The 16,821-nt window shown below is 36.5% G+C and overlaps 1 protein-coding gene across 10 annotated transcripts in view; it reads right to left on the bottom strand.

Annotated features, from left to right (window-relative positions):
• The window catches only part of LOC106881484 (nesprin-1), an 811,219-nt gene that overhangs the window by 521,572 nt on the left and 272,826 nt on the right, over positions 1-16,821 (bottom strand). For all 10 annotated transcript variants that reach the window (XM_052966929.1, XM_014931893.2, XM_014931887.2 and 7 more), the window contains 2 exons: positions 13,841-14,161; positions 1,002-1,328 (listed from right to left, as the gene is read on the bottom strand). In XM_052966929.1, coding sequence (XP_052822889.1) covers positions 1,002-1,328; positions 13,841-14,161 — 648 coding nt within the window. The remainder of the gene's footprint in view (positions 1-1,001; positions 1,329-13,840; positions 14,162-16,821) is intronic.

Genomic DNA, 16,821 nt, shown 5'->3' on the forward strand with positions numbered 1-16,821 from the left:
ACACACACACACATCATCATCATCATCATCATCGTTTAACGTCCGCTTTCCATGCTAGCATGGGTTGGACGATTTGACTGAGGACTGGTGCAACCGGATGGCTACACCAGGCTCCAATCTAATTTGGCAGAGTTTCTACAGCTGGATGCCCTTCCTAACGCCAACCACTCATATAATTAACAGTTAGTTGTCCTTAAGTCAGACAAGAAGCAATCTCAAATGGAGTTATACAACCTCAGTTACTTTACATAAAACCTACCCATAACACCTAATGAACTCCATGAGGAGACTCCTCAAGAGAGTCGCCAATATCCCAAAGTGTAATGATTAATGTGTCACCAACAGTAACATTTTGCCTAGTTGTATGTTACAAATAGTAATGATATACTGCTTGACAATATACATCTACTTTCCTTTGATAGAATGTAATTTGTTTTAGAGTTATTTTGTTTGCTTTTTGTTTTGTTTTACCAAGGGCAAAATTTGATGTGTTTTGATTGAAAATGAATCAAATATAGATGAAATTCCTGATTACAGAGATTATATCAATCTCTCAATGATACGTATTTATAACTAGGCAGATGGGGACATTGAGAGATAAATGAGATAAAAATGCTGTACAGTGCTGATGTTGTATGGAAGGCCAACACTGAAACAATTGAAGAAGCAGTGACTATCCTCACTTTAATGACATTCTTAGTATTCTTTCTGTTTATCTCTACCTGTCCATTTCAGATACACATAAACAAGTGTATTCTATTATATACCATAATAATTTGTTTTCATATATAACCTATGGGTATCCAGCTGTAGAAACCATGCCAAGGCAGACAACACAGCCTGATGCAGTTCTCTGGCTTACTAGCTCCTGTCAAACTGTCCAAACCATGCCAACATGGAAAATAGACATGTGACGATGATGTTGATGATGATGATGACGATGATGATGATGATGATAAAGCTACATTTTAAACATTAGAGATATCAATACATATAAATACCTGATGATCTTTATATAATTGTGTAGAATCTTCAAGTGAGGAACATTTTGGCACTTCTTCGGAGCAATACTTCTGTGCTGATTCAATCCATGGTAATAATTGCTCAAGTAATAGACTGTATTTCTTCCAATGAGAAACACTACCAGTATATGATGACTTATAGTCATCAGCCTTATTTACAAGTTGTTGCCATTGTCGACGGATTGTTACCAATTTAGACTTTAAAGCAGCTGTCTCTCTGGAACGGAAGTTTTGGACAAGACCTTTCGCATCTTCTTCCAAGTTGTCCAGTGTAACATGGTTATTTTTCACTTCGGTGCAGATTGTCTATAGATTAAATAAACAAATCAAATAAATAAATAAATAAATAAATAAATAACTATTGGTAGATTAAATAAATAAATAAACATTAAATTAATAACTGTCAGTATATGAAATAAATAAATAAATAAATAAATAGATAAATAAATAAATAAATGAATAAATGAATGAATATTAAATAATAATTGCAAACAAATTTCTTCAAAATTGAAGAATCAAATGAAAGACAACAAAATGAATGATGAAGGAAAATAATTGGAAAAACTTTGTACATTATGTCTGATATCAAATGGGATAAGTTGGCAGCAAGCTATTAACCCTTTCGTTACCATATTTCTTTTGAGATGCTCTGTTTCTTTCAATTATTTGAAATAAAACAAAGAATTTAGTAAAATAACGTAGTTATCATTAAGATAGTGTCAGGAACATAAATTGTGACTAAGGTTTGGTTGAAGATTTTAATTCAGAACTTATAAAAACAAGACATTTGTATTACAGAGCCAGAGAGGCAGTTTCAGCCGGGTCAGTCTCATGATCATGATAATCATCATCCAGTGTTTTAAATTTGGGTTTTGTCCTTGTTAATGGAGGTTGCCAGATCTACCTCAATGCCATAGCAATCGCCCTCACACCATCTCGCCGTCTTGCCCGGTTTTGGGCATCCTCCTTTTTCAACTCCTCCCTCCCAGTCTCCTCCTCCAACTATCCCCTCAACTTTTTCCTCAGTCTACCTCGCTTTCATGCTCCTTTTACTTCAAACACAATCACCCTCCTCAGAACATGCCCTTCATCCCTCCTCAACACATGCCCATACCACTTCACTATATTTGCCCTTGCCAACCATTCCACCGATTCCTCCAACTCCAGCACTCCCACCAAATCCTCAGTCCTCCTCTTTTATTTTTTTTTCTTATTGCCCACAAAGGGCTAAACATAGAGGGGACAAACAAGGACAGACAAAGGGATTAAATCGATTACATCGACCCCAGTGCATAACTGGTACTTAATTTATCGACCCCGGAAGGATGAAAGGCTAAGTCGACCTCGGCGGAATTTGAACTCAGAACGTAACGGCAGACGAAATACCGCTAAGCAGTTCGCCCGGCGTGCTAACGTTTCTGCCAACTCGCCGCTTATCAAACAGCTTCACCCCACACATTTCTCTCACCATTGCTCTCTGTCCTTCTCAAAATTACCATCTCTCTCTCCCTCAGACACCATGTCTCATTCCCATACAGCATTGCAGCTCTATCAAAAGGGTTAAACACCTCTTTAGAATGTATAGTCATATCTAGTGAAGGCTCATGGCTAAGTAGTTAGGGTAGTCAAGTCAAGATCATACGGTTGAATTCGATACCTGATGGCACATTGTGCCCTTGAGCAAGACATTTTATTCTCATTGCTTCAGTCTATTCAACTGGCAGAAATGTGTAGTACCAGTAATTCAAAGGGCCAGCCTTGTCACATCCTGTGTCACACTGAATTTCCTTGAGCACTATGTTAAGGGTAAGCATGTCTGTGGAGTGTTCAGCCACTTACTCATTAATATCATGGGCAGCTGTTCCATGACCAGACCAACCGGAACCCTTGTCATCACAACCAACAGAATGCTAGTTATATTCATATCTACACAACGTATTTCGAATGAGTCAGTCTCCAGTCTTACAAAAAGGGAAGAAGTTCAAGTCAAACTGGAAGCCTAGTTTAAATGCTTGCAACAGAATGGATTCATCCACTAAAAGTAACCACAGTGCCAGGCAATGATGTTAAACCAGGTGATGGGTTAGGTCTACTACCCATGAATACTGCTAGCTACATTGAAACCTAGCATTTTAATTAGAACTTCCAGAAGCTGATCCATGAACCAGTTCAGACCATGAGCTGAGAAGTTCTGAGTTGTTCAGGTGAGTTCAGTAGAATTACTTATACATACATGTGCAGGTATGGTTGTGTGGTAAGAGGTTTGCTACCCAATGACATGAGTTCAGGATCAGCTCCACTGTGTGGCACCTTGGGCAGGTGTCTTCTACTATAGTCCTAGCCTGACCAAAGCCTTGTGAATGAATTTGGTAGGTGGAAATTGAAAGCCCATCACGCGTGCATGCATGTGTGTTACCATTTTCTTGCTCTGACTTTGCATGATATTTGTAAAATGAGTGTCATTGTCATGTAAATGGTGTCCTTCTTTCCAATCTTCAGAGAAAACATGTTTGACCATGGGGGATATATTACCTTACTTGGAAACAGATGAATTTTGTCAACACGAAGGGCATCCTGCAATAAAAAATCTGCCTCAAAAAATTCTGTCTGACCCACACAAGCATGGAGAAGTGAACATTAAAGTGATGATGATGATGATGACATTAACAGCATGTAGGTGTTCTACATATCACCATGTGTCTGCATGTATGATTGTACCAAGGTTCCTAAGAATTTAATTTCAAAGTGTCACTAAATTGTACAGTAAATCTATTAATATACATAGCTCTGGTGTATTTAGAAAGACATTTTATGACAAGCAGGTTGAAATGTTTTTAATCAAGTGTTTTCTAAAGATGACAGCCATGTATTGCTGTCCTTCAGTCCTTTCACTCACCCATCCTTTATCTCTCTATCTCTTTCACTCACACACACACACACACACACACATTATTCCTTCCCTCGTCACATAATTCTATACATAGAAAGATGGTTGAAGAAATATTCTGACAAACAAAAATGTCTAGCCACAACTTTGGAGGTTACTTGAGTGCTATACCAAACACTGTGAAAGTATTTACAAAATCAGTCACTTAAATGACGTTTGACTTCATCCACAGAGAAAATCAAAATGGCAGTGAATGTGTAATCAAAACGGTCAGAGACACTGGAACTAAGTTTTGGAATCAATTATGAGTCTGCTGGCAGACATAAAGAGAGAAGTTGGTGCGAGGAAGGGCATCCAACTTTAGCAACTAAGCCAAATCAGATTGGAACTTGATGCCAGCATGGAAAATGGACATTAAAAGATGATGATAGTGATGAAGATTATATTATATTTTATTATATTCTTTTATTCCTTTACTTGTTTCAGTCATTTGACTGTGGCCATGCTGGAGCATCACCTTTAGCCGAGAAAATCAACCCCAGGACTTATTCTTTGTAAACCTAGTATTTATTCTATCGGTCTCTTGTGCCGAACCGCTAAGTTACGGGGGACGTAAACACACCAGCATCAGTTGTCAAGTGATGTTGGAGGGGACAAACACAGACACACAAACATACATACATATATACACATACACATACATATATACAACGGGCTTCTTTCAGTTTCCATCTACCAAATCCACTCACAAGGCTTTGGTTGGCCTGAGGTTATAGTAGAAGACACTTGCCCAAAGTGCCACGCAGTGCGACTGAACCCGGAATCATGTGGTTGGTAAGCAAGCTACTTACCACACAGCCACTCCTACGCCTATATTATATTATATTATATTATATTATATTATATTATATTTCACTGAGTTTTTCTATAGTAGAGTATTAACCAGTGATAGTTACAACATAGTTTTATTTCCTTTGAAACTGTTTCTTTATTTGTTGTTATTGTTTAACTTTAGGTCGGACCAGATCAAACAAGACTTATGTTCAAAGTTATGCCACCCATGAATATCTCATTTCTTTATCTTTCAAACATAATATATAAAGGGTTACATTATTCAAAATGTCCTTCCTTCCTTTTTAGATATGGTATGGGATAATTTGATGTGGATCTGGCAGCTCTTTCTAACAGGTCAAACAATTGCACAACCACTCCTTTGGTGACCAATTTCTTTAATATTTTGTAAGTTGCTTACTACTACTACTACATCTACTGCTGTTACTACTACTACTACTACTACTACTACTACTGCTGCTGCTGCTGCTGCTGCTGCTGCTGCTACTACTACTGCTACAACTACTACTACTACTACCACCACCACTACTGCCACTAGTAGTGGTGGTGGTGGTGGTGGTGGCAGCAGCAGCAGTAGTAACATTGTATCACCATATATTCAGGATATTAATAACATAATTCTATGATATTCACACGTTATTTCCCATTTTCTGTACAACTGAAATACATATTCTTTTACAAGGAAACCTATAATCAAAGATATTCCAACTAGCAATCCCTTCCATTTTCCTTTTCCAGATATAATGTATTTTGGACAGCATTATCCAGTCTATTCCTTCTATAATGGTAGGATGTCATTTGAGGTAGAATGGGTTACTAGCTCTAGCTGATCAGCTAATCACATGCTTCACTCTCTCTCCCTCCCTCCATCTCTTATTGATTCGTTTCTTTAATAGTAGAGATTGGAAACACTTCCCAGCTGGGTGAACAAATAAGCATTTTACTGTGATACATCAATAAATGATGCCAACTATTTTTACTTAGTTTAAAGCAGGAGGAGTCTTGGTTAAAGAAACACATTGCAAGATCTTTGGTAAGGTTCATATTGTTGTAATGCACATGGTAACCTCATATGTGTGTGCTAAAGATTCAGAGATAACAGTTTCTACATGAATGAACACAGCTTCCTTTTGTAAGGTTATTTTTCTGTATTGATATAATCCTTATAAGGATGTATATTCTCCATAAATTAACTATTTTCTACACTATCTGTATCACTGAAATTCCTACTCTGTGGAGATTTTTTTTTTTTATTCTTATTACATTTGGCATTTCTTCAATGAAGGATATTCCAACATTGGTGTAGACTGACATACATACAGACAATGAAACACAGGCCATTAAATATATGTAGATATGGAAAGCAGACAGTTGCACTGTATGTCTAGGTGATATGAACTCACAAGAGTTTGGTCAGCATCCAGTACATGATGTGAAGCAGTTAGCACTAAGAAGGGCAACCAGCTGTAGAAACCGTGCCAAAGTAGACGGTGGATCATGCATGATGCAGTCTTTAAACCTGTTGGATTCCATAAACCATCCAACCCATGCCAGCATGGAATATAGACTTTAAATGATGATGATGACAAGGAGGAGGATTTTCTTAATGGCTAAGCCAGAGGAAGAAGCATAAGGCTCCATGACCCTTTCCCAGATTTCTGAGAGCAATGAAAGGAAAGGAAGAAGTTATCTTTAGATTGGAGACTTGATCACAACACTTGCAACATACTGGGCCCTACCAAAGGCACCAAAGGCACAAAAGGCTCACATAGTGGTGTTAAACTGAGTGATAAGTTAAGATATCTCCAACCCTGAAGAACAGGAAAGAACTTTCCAACAAGTTTCAGCACAATTTCTCTCCACCAAATTTCTCTCTCAAGGTTTTCAAATAGAAAAACAACACCGCACAATGGGATTGAACCTGAATCAGCATTGTTGTAATAGAGCAAACCAGTTAACAACATAATCACAACCATACCTGCACTCACATAAGAGTCAACAGGCCTGCAGCTTAATCAAATAAATATGTTGTTACATGAAACAGGATCAAAGGAATGGTCTAATACCATACTTTAGGCTAACCTAACACTTGCCAGCGAGAGAACAGGGACATTAAAACAATGATTGTGATAAATGTGTGTGTGTGTGTGTGTGTGTGTGAGAGAGAGACAGAGAGAGAGTGTGTGTGGTAGTGAGGTATGTATAAGTGTGTATGTGCATATGTGAGTGAATGTATGTGTGTGTGAGTGTGTAGGTAGAGGAATATATGAGAGTATGTATGAGTGTGTGAGAGAAAGCTTCAATGTCTATTAAGACTTGCTAAATATACACACACACACACACGTGTGGGCACACATTCAGAGCATGTTAACGTAGACATTTATTAGTTTATGATAAACTTCTTGAAAAAAGTCATAAATTTTACTTGGCGTGTCTTTTCACCTCAGTGTTATCTGTGCCATTTATAGAGATAGAGAAATGTCTCACAGCCAGACATTCTCACAGAATCTATACTACTGGCAGATTTCTTTTTAATTTATACAACCTAACTTTTGTAATTTTGATGGGAACTGATAAAATAGTAACCATAAAAAAAAAAATAAATAACACATTTCAGAGAATATGAATTAATTATGTGTATCTGTGTGCGTGTGTGTGTTTAGTACTCCATCTAGTGAGAGATAAATGTGTACATTAAATGATGTATATATATATATTAGGAAGGGCATCCTTGGCGTTAGGAAGGGCATCCAGCTGTAGAAACTCTGCCAAATTAGATTGGAGCCTGGTGTTGCCATCCGGTTTCACCAGTCCTCAGTCAAATCGTCCAACCCATGCTAGCATGGAAAGCGGACGTTAAACGATGATGATGATGATGATGATGATATATATATATATATATATACACACACACATACGTGTATGCATTAATATATATATATATATATATAAACATACACAAACACACATATATAGAGAAAGAAAGAAAGAAAGAAAGATGGATAGATATTTAGCATCTTACAACAAGGTTAAGTATATATTCTCATGTAGAATTAATAATAAAATGAAATTTTATATATTTCATATTAGAAGAAAAATTTCCAAGTAATCTAACAATCGTCAAATAATAAAACACCTCAAAGAATATGAATTAATTAATTCATGTATCTGTATATTTAGCCACCTACGATAAGGGTAAGTGTGTATTCTCGTGCTGAATTAAAAATGAAATATTATTTTGTATTACAAAAATTTTCCATTAATGCACCAATATAATTAGCAGTTTGTTTTCATCTCTCTGTCGGTCCATTCCCAACATGTACATATAAAGTGATTAGCTGCTATTGTACTTTCACTACATCTGAATTTCATGGAAACCGTGAGAAGTTATGATACTTTCATTATTTCTGTATTTCATGTTAACAGTAACAGGTTGTTTAGTTAAATACAGTGTAGAACAAATACACATGTAAGTTGAACAAGCTATGCATAAATTGTATATAACTTATGTATTTCATTCGTGCTGTATTACTGAGTAGAAATGTACATAATAAGCTTCATTGTTCAGGTGTGCATGTTTATGTACAACATATAATGTTAAACACAGACACACTATGCACACACACAGATACATACACACACACACAGACACATACATATATATATAAATGTATATACATACATCTCTAACTTATTGGTTTGGCAAAAGAGACTGATAGTATGTGGTTTAAAAAAATATGTACTGAGGTTGGTTTATTTAACTAGACACTTCACGGCAGTACCCCAGCATGGCCACAGTCCAATGACTGAAATAAGTAAAATATATATATAGAGAGAGAGAGAGAGTGTATGTATAAAGGATGGGATATTCGACACATGACTGCCCATGAACACCTGCCATCCAGGTGGTGCTATTAAGTTAGACATGACCTGGGTCTATACTGGCCGAAACCTATCAAAGTTACATATATATATATATATATATATACACATGACACATGTGCTGAGTATGTCTATATAATTTTTTTATTGAAACTGAAACTGAGTTTGTTTCGCAGCTCAAGTTTTGTGCCACTGTGATCTTCGGATAATCCTCTTACAACATGTACTGACCACTTTTCAGTTGTTTGACCAACATAGACCAATGTACGTATGTGCATTTATGCACATGTGCTTGTGTTCATACATACATACATACATACATAGTTACTCTATCCAGATTACAAGCTCAGGTTGATACCCGTAATTATTCAGGCCCTGTGATATGTAACACACTGCCTAAATACCAATCTTGAGAAATTAGGTTTCTCAAAACCAAAAAGGAGAAAGCTAATTCAAAGACTACAGATTCAATCCATCACTGGAACTGTAAAAATCTGTAAAACTTTCCAGAAGTTTATCATTTAAATATATATGAGCATGTCTAGATATGTAATTATATGCATGAGAATATATGCATAAAACAAAACATAAAATCTGCACATATACATACAAACAAAAACACCCTGTTGTTGATGTTGAAATTCCAATGAAGGAGCCTTGGATCTAGGTTAGAAACCAGCTCTTTCTCTATTGGCAAGAAATCTTGAAATAAAACTGAACAATGACATACACACATACATACGGACATACAGACAGACAGAACAAAGAATACACCTATGATGAATTATTGAGAAATCTGCAGTTACTCTATCCAGATAACAAGTTCAGGTATATACCTGTAATTATTCGGGCCCTGGGATATGTAACACACTGCCTAAATACCAATCTTGAGAAATTAGGTTTCTCATTAGTATAATTTTACCTAAAATCTCCAAGAAGGTAAGGAGATAGACAAAGAACATGCTGTCTTCACTTCAGCTTAGAAGCCATATATATATATATATATATATATATATATATATATATATATATAGTGTAATTTGCGTAAATATTTTATTAAATACTAAAGAAAAAAGTGTATTTTATTCGATTAATCCCTTTCAATACAGTATGCTCCAAGTAATTAACTACCAAAGACAATATTTATCATCCATGGACTTTCTCTGGGTACTCACTAGTTTAACAAATAACTTCAGTAATTATTCTATTCTAAAAGCAGAGAGAAAATATTCCCAAAGCAAATATCAAAACTGGAATATGAGGTACCTGAAAGAAAACTAGGTAGATACAACAGGCCAACATTAGTCTTTAGAAAGACAAAATGTAATGTAATGGAACGACCAACAAAATAAACAGTTTTTTTTTGAGGTTAGTCATAAAAGTCTATAACAACACACCTATTTAAGCATATATATTCTCTATTGTATCAGTTCACACCAATCCTTGTTTGGTTATTGTGTTTATATGAGCTATATTTCTTCAGAACTAGCAGACCTATAATAACAATTATTTATTGTACCAATGTGACACGTATCAACAATGAGGTCTTCTTGATAACCATTTTCCATTTGACTGTATTCTCTGCTATATGAATTCAGTATATATCCATAGTATTTATCTTCCTTTCACGTTTACTTATTTTAGTCACTGAGCTGTCGTCATGCTGGGGCACCGCCTTGAAAGGTTTTAGTCAAATAAATCAACTCCAGTACTTTTGTCTTTTTTTTTTTTTCAGTCTGGTGCTTATTCTATCAGTCTCTCTTACAGAACTGCTAAATTATGAGGATGTAAACCAACCAACACCAGCTGTCAAGCAGTGGTGGCTATCAAACATAAAACACACAAACACATATAATGTATATACAATGGGCCTCAATACGCTTCCATGACTAAATTCACACATAAGTCATTAGTTGGCCCAGGGCTATATTGCCCTAGGAGCCATGCAGTGGACTGAACCCAAAACCACATGGTTGTAAAGAAAGTTTCTTAATAACAAGGCAATATTATGCCTATCATATATTTCTTACTTTTGGAGTTGTAAAGGGTAAAGGGGTCATGAATCACCCTTCAGTCATGAATCACCATGGGATGCACCTAGGAAGTTCCCCTCCAAGGTACAAGTCCAGACAAGGTTGCTTTGGAAAGACCAACAGTCGCCCATGCACACCAGTCTCCCTTCTCCATGCCACTGATGTTGTCCACGGGAACGGCAAAGGCTGATACAGCTTGACATCAGTAACTCGCAACTCATTTCTTCAGCCGAGTGAACTGGAGCAATGTGAAATAAAGTATCTCGCTCAAGAATACAACACCGCCTAGCCCAGGAATCGAACTCACTACCTCATGATTGTGAACCTGATGCTCTAACCACTGGACCATGTGCCTTCACTTTGGAGTTGTACTAATCTAACAAGTGACTTGTTTAGTTGCAACTAAAGCAACTACATCATGAAAAAGCCATACTCACTACTTTAACAACACACAAAACTATGAAATTCATTCTAGATTTATTTTATGAAATGTAAAATTTTGTTGCACAATTGCAACTTAGTCACTGACACCATTTCCCCATAGAAGTATATAATGATCAGATTGCAGTAATGTGATAAAAATGTTTGATACCACATGAAATAAATATAAATTTAGAACAAAAATTCATTTCATGAGGTGTCAAACTTTTGCTGCACAACTGCAACCTGGTCACTGAGAAAGTTCTACCAGTAGAACTGTGTTAGTCAGTAGAACACAGATGCACAGCAAAAATCTAGGTACCTCAAGAAATGAATTTAAATTTTAAATTAATTTAACAGCAAAGTGTGTTATTAGATGGTTAGTATAAGATGATGAAATGGTAGAATTGTTAAAGCATCAGAACAAATGCTTTGTGATATTTGTTCTGACTCCTTACATTCTGGGTTCAAATCCTGTCATGGTTAATTCTGCCTTTCATCCTTCTGGGATTGACAAAAAGGTTTCAGTTAAGTACTAATGTCAATGGAATCAACTAAGCTCCTTCTCCAAAATATTGTTGACCTTGTACCCAAATTAGAAACTATTAAATAGCCAGTATAGCTCTTGCACAATCATCATCATCATTTAATGTCTGTTTTTCCATGTTGGCATGGATTGGATGGTTTGACAGGAGCTGGTCAGCTAGAGAGCTGCCTGGGTTCCATTTGTCTATTCCGGCATGATTTCTACTGCTGGATGCTCTTCCTAATGCCAACCATTTTACAGAGTGTACTGGGTACTTTTAAAGTGGCACTGGCACAGGTGTTTTTATGTGTCACTAGCATGGGTGCTTTTACACTAGCACAGACACCTCTAAGTGGAACTGGCATGAGCTCTTTATGCGACACTGGCACAAATGCTTTGTGTGACACCAGCATCCATGAGCCCATAAGATTAGGATCTATCAGCTGAGAGAGGAACATTGTAGCTACATATTCTCTGTGCTATTCATAAGCATTTTCTTTCATTGTATTTTTCTGATGGCATGCAAAAAGCATTTTTTTTTTTTTTTTTTTAATTCTTTAAAAAAATCACCCCAGGTCCCTAAATGTGAAGTTAAACCTACATTAAATGCTTTGAAGCACTAAAACCTTTTCTCCTTGAATATGCACTGCTGAAAATGGGATGCATCTAATATGCCTGAGCATCTTTTATGCCATCAAAAATGGTAGTTTGTTTTATTCTTTTACTGATTCCACTCACTGGACACTAACCATCCTGAGGTATCTCTTTCAAAGGTTTTAGTCAATTACCATATTTTAACATATATAAGGAACCCATTTTGTCAAAAATTAGGTTAAAAAATCATGGGAGTTTCTTGTACATAGATAGTATTATAATCCTTTACAAAACCTTTTTTTCCTAATTTTAAGCCCCCAAAATTAGGGGGCGCCTTATACACGTTAAAATATGGTATATCAGCATTATTACTTTCAATGGAATTTATTTTATCAAGGAAAGGCAAAATCTATTTGAATGTAAAGAGGTGAAACTAGATACAACATTGCTTATCAAAACATTCTTCCCTATACTTTTTGGCATGAAACCCACAAGAATCAAACTACTAAATCACTTTAGAATAGGACTAATCACATTAAACTTTTTGTTTTCATATTTCTGTTGAAATACACTACCTTCATCATCATCCTCATCATTTAACGTCCGTTTTCCATGCTGGCATGGGTTGGACGGTTTGACTGAGGTCTGGAGAGCCAGCAGCTGCACCAGGCTCCAATCTGATCAGGCAATGTTTCTACAGCTGGATGCCCTTCCTAACACCAACCACTCTGAGAGTGTAGTGGGTGCTTTTTACATGCCACTGGAATGGGAGCCAGACAGGGGGTACTGGGTTTCTATTAATTTGGAAAACAATGAAGAATTTAGTAAAATAACTGGCATTTTTAAGTTGGTGTTTAGAACAAATTCATATAAAATTTGGATGGATGAGTTTAATTCAGATCACTTTTGAATTAGAAGTTTATGTCCTAGAACTAGGGGTGGTTTCAGGCAGGTTCATATCAAAAGAGTTATGAGGTTCATCCAACTAGCATGTATAAAATGTTCAGTTTCTAGAACAGTCTCAGGTAAATTTAAACCCTTTGAATGGAACAAGATAGCTGTAAACAGTTTGGAACACTATCAGAGTGGGTGTACCTGCTCCTGGGTGGTGATCTTAATTCATCACCCAGTCTGGCACAATTAGGAGGCAGTTGGAAACCTATAGCAGATTCATCTGTGCTGCAAATATTCAGACCAGGTCTCTGATTTCAAGAGAAGGAGGAGAAAAGAAAGAAGAGTTGTGGAGGAGGAAACAGATAAGGAGTGGGGATAATGATTGCAGAGATAGCAGTGGTGGTGGTCGTCGTCGTGGTGGTGGTCGTTGTCGTGGTGGTGGCAGTGGTGGTGGTGGTGGTGAAGATTGAGTAATTTGTTTCAAGGTGCTTGAGGAGGAATTAATTAAGAAAACTTTAAATGGTTAGTTATATATGAAAACCAGAGATCAAGTTATCAAATTCAATTCAGGAATGAGGTATATATATATATATATATAAAAGCAAGGTCTTTTAAATGTATTGCATATTGACTATAACCTACCAAAGCTCATTAAGGGGTAAAAGACATAAAAAGAAGAAAACTAAAAAGTAACAAAACACTAAAAAAAAAAAAAAGAAACAAATCCAACCTCAATGGTGGTTAACTGCTTCTCTGGTGTCTGTGCAGTGTCTTTTTTTACTTCAGTCAGTTGACATTCCTTCTGTTCTAACCAAGTGCTGAAGTTATTCAGTCTGCTGTAGTATTGTGACCAGTGATTAATGGTACCTTCCAACTGTACAAGTTTTGATGTGAGACGAGAATAGACATGTTCCAACTTTTGATCAATCATAGTTATTTCTCGTTTGAGTGGTGCCTGCCGTTCCTGACTGGCACCTTCGCACAGCAATGAGTTCAGTTTTTGCATTTCGGTAAGACCGTCTCTCAGGTTCTCAATAGTTTTCTTCAGATCCTAGAAAGGAAAAAAGAAAAAAACAGTAATAAATTATAATTAAAACATCTTAGTAGGGAAGAGGTTAATGAGTGCAACAATAAATAGAATAGGGTTAAGAAAAGTAACAAATGGTATCTTAAATATTTCCATCACAAGGAGAATGAGCAATATTTGAGATGTGTACAGATCTACTCTAATTCATTAGCAAAATATAATCAGACTATATTTATTTATTTAGATGATGATGATGATGATGATTACAACAGAGATGTTGCTGAGGCTGGTGGTGGTGGTGGTGGTGGTGGTGGTGGTGGTGGTGATGGTGGTGTCAGCAATGGCAGTTGTGGTAGAGGAGGTGATAAGATGATGACAACAATGTCAAGACAATGATGATTATTATGATATAAATGTATAATAAAGAAGACAAAGATGAAGAAAAAAATACCTAAGATATGTTTTGAAAAGGAATGGACATATAAAAAACTGTGTTGTAGAAAAACAACATTAATAATATTTAGTAAAGAGAAGTAGCTTCGACTAAGAATTGAAACCAAATGAGTTCCAGTTACAATATGCTTCTAAGCTACATACTACCCACAAACTACATCAGAATTAAATAAGAAATTGAGAACTCCTTTATTATCTGCACTGTGATCAAAACACTGATGAAATCTTAAAACTGAAATACCATTCATTAATGTGTTTGACAAGCAACACGGAACAATATTCTATAAACAATGCTTATCAAGCTTCAATAAATGCACAATGTATGCATGGGTGAATTGTGCCTGTAATTCAAAGATCCAGCATTGTTACATTTGGTGTCATGTTGATTTAACCTGAGAATTAGATTGAAGGTACACGTTTGTGGAAAATGCAATCATTTGCATATTAATTCCTGCATGGGGTACACTGAGGTGGGAAAAGTTGTAACAGAGATAGTAAAAATACCCAAGGCTGAGTCATGAGAGGACCTTGAGGTTAAACTGGATTGGCTTTAGATCAGTCCATGATGTATTCCGGAAAACCAGCCATTTACCTCCTTAAAAGAAGCCCTCTTCTACATCTAGCATTAAGAACATGGCTGAGGTTCTTTTCTCTCTACCTCTCAGGAGAAAATAGCTTACTGATCTCCCAAATCCAGTCACAATAAAATCTTTTGTTGCTTTGAATAGAACTTTATGGAAGAAGTGCCTGAGGACTCTATCCCCATGACTGCCCCAGCAATTGTGAGCAGAGAAAATGGATGGATGGATGGATGGATGCTAAGTCAAATGATTGAACAAGTGAAGACTTATTACTGAAACAGACAAAGGATCCGTTTAAACAATCAGTATGTGTCAATTGTTGTAGCTGATGTTGTTGTTTTGTGGACCCAAGTTAACCTTGACTGAGCAGATTTGTGATCAAAAGTGTTCCAGCTATAATTATCTTGTATTTTTAAGAGTATCCGAGATTATAGTAAAGGGGCAAGGCCTAGTGGTTAGAATGTTGCACTTACAATTGCAAGATCATGATTTCAATTCTCAGACCAGCAGTGTGTTGTGTTCTTGAGCAAAACACTTCATTTCACATTGAGTCAGTTCATTCGGCTGTAAATGGGTAAACCTGTGATGGATTGGTGTTCCATTCAGGGAGAATTTTGGCCTGCCCACCTAGCAAACCTGGGCACCAAACTGTTAATCCGTTAACCATTAATTAATGATGTTAATATTTTTGTTAACGATTTAACTTTGGAAATCATTATCAAAATAACTTCAGTTACATTTAACTTCCATTAACTAAAGTCCACTTGAGTTAACTTCTATTAACTCAAGTTGCTGCAACAATCTTTAGGCTCAAAGACTTGAAGTCCAAGGGCCTCATCTACTGCAGCCCCTTGGTCGACGTACATTTGGGGGGGGGCATCAACAAAAAATTTAGGACCCTCCTGGTTTCGGCTCATCAGGTTGGATAAGTATGACAACACCACGGTTGCCAAGGTGAGGAAAAGACTGGCGGGTAAGGTCAAGGAGGCCATGAAGCAGCAATCTGACAAAGTGAGCAGCAACAGTGGGGGCAGCAACAATGAAGAGGATGATGACTTCTTCGGTGGTGTCACCCAGCCAAAGGAAAGCAGCAGGAGTCACAGGTCACTTAAGGACAAGATCCAGAATTTGGTCAAGGCCTGGTTGGAGACCTGCTTGAAGGACTTGCTGACAGATGCTGCCTTCTTGGGTGAGCAAGTGTTGGTGGACTTGTTCATCATGTTGAACGCAGCCATCTCCTCCAGTGATGTAGTGGAGTGTTTGTTCTCTATGGGCAAGGACATCTTGAGGGTCAAGAGATCATCTCTGTCAGATGAAAACATGAAGGGAATATGCATCTCATGAACAAAATGAAGAACAAGAAGAGGAAAAATTAAATTATGTATATATTGTATTTTTTGTTTTTTAATTTTCATTTTTCTACAGCCACTTTATCAATAAACTTTTTTAGTTTAATACTAATTATTGTGTTTCATTTGACATTTTCTGTTACCTTTTTCTGGCTCTAAAAGCCTTTAAAAACCTAAAAGGACCCAAACTATGAAATCAACCTTTTCTAGGTCTTTTAAAAGTTAAAACTATAAAGTCAGCATTTTTAAGCTCTAAAGCAAAAAAAAAAAAGTATAGTTTTGGAGTTCTAAGGCCCTTAAA

Source organism: Octopus bimaculoides, chromosome 4 (assembly GCF_001194135.2).
Source record: "Octopus bimaculoides isolate UCB-OBI-ISO-001 chromosome 4, ASM119413v2, whole genome shotgun sequence".
Taxonomy (NCBI): Eukaryota; Metazoa; Mollusca; class Cephalopoda; order Octopoda; family Octopodidae; genus Octopus; species Octopus bimaculoides.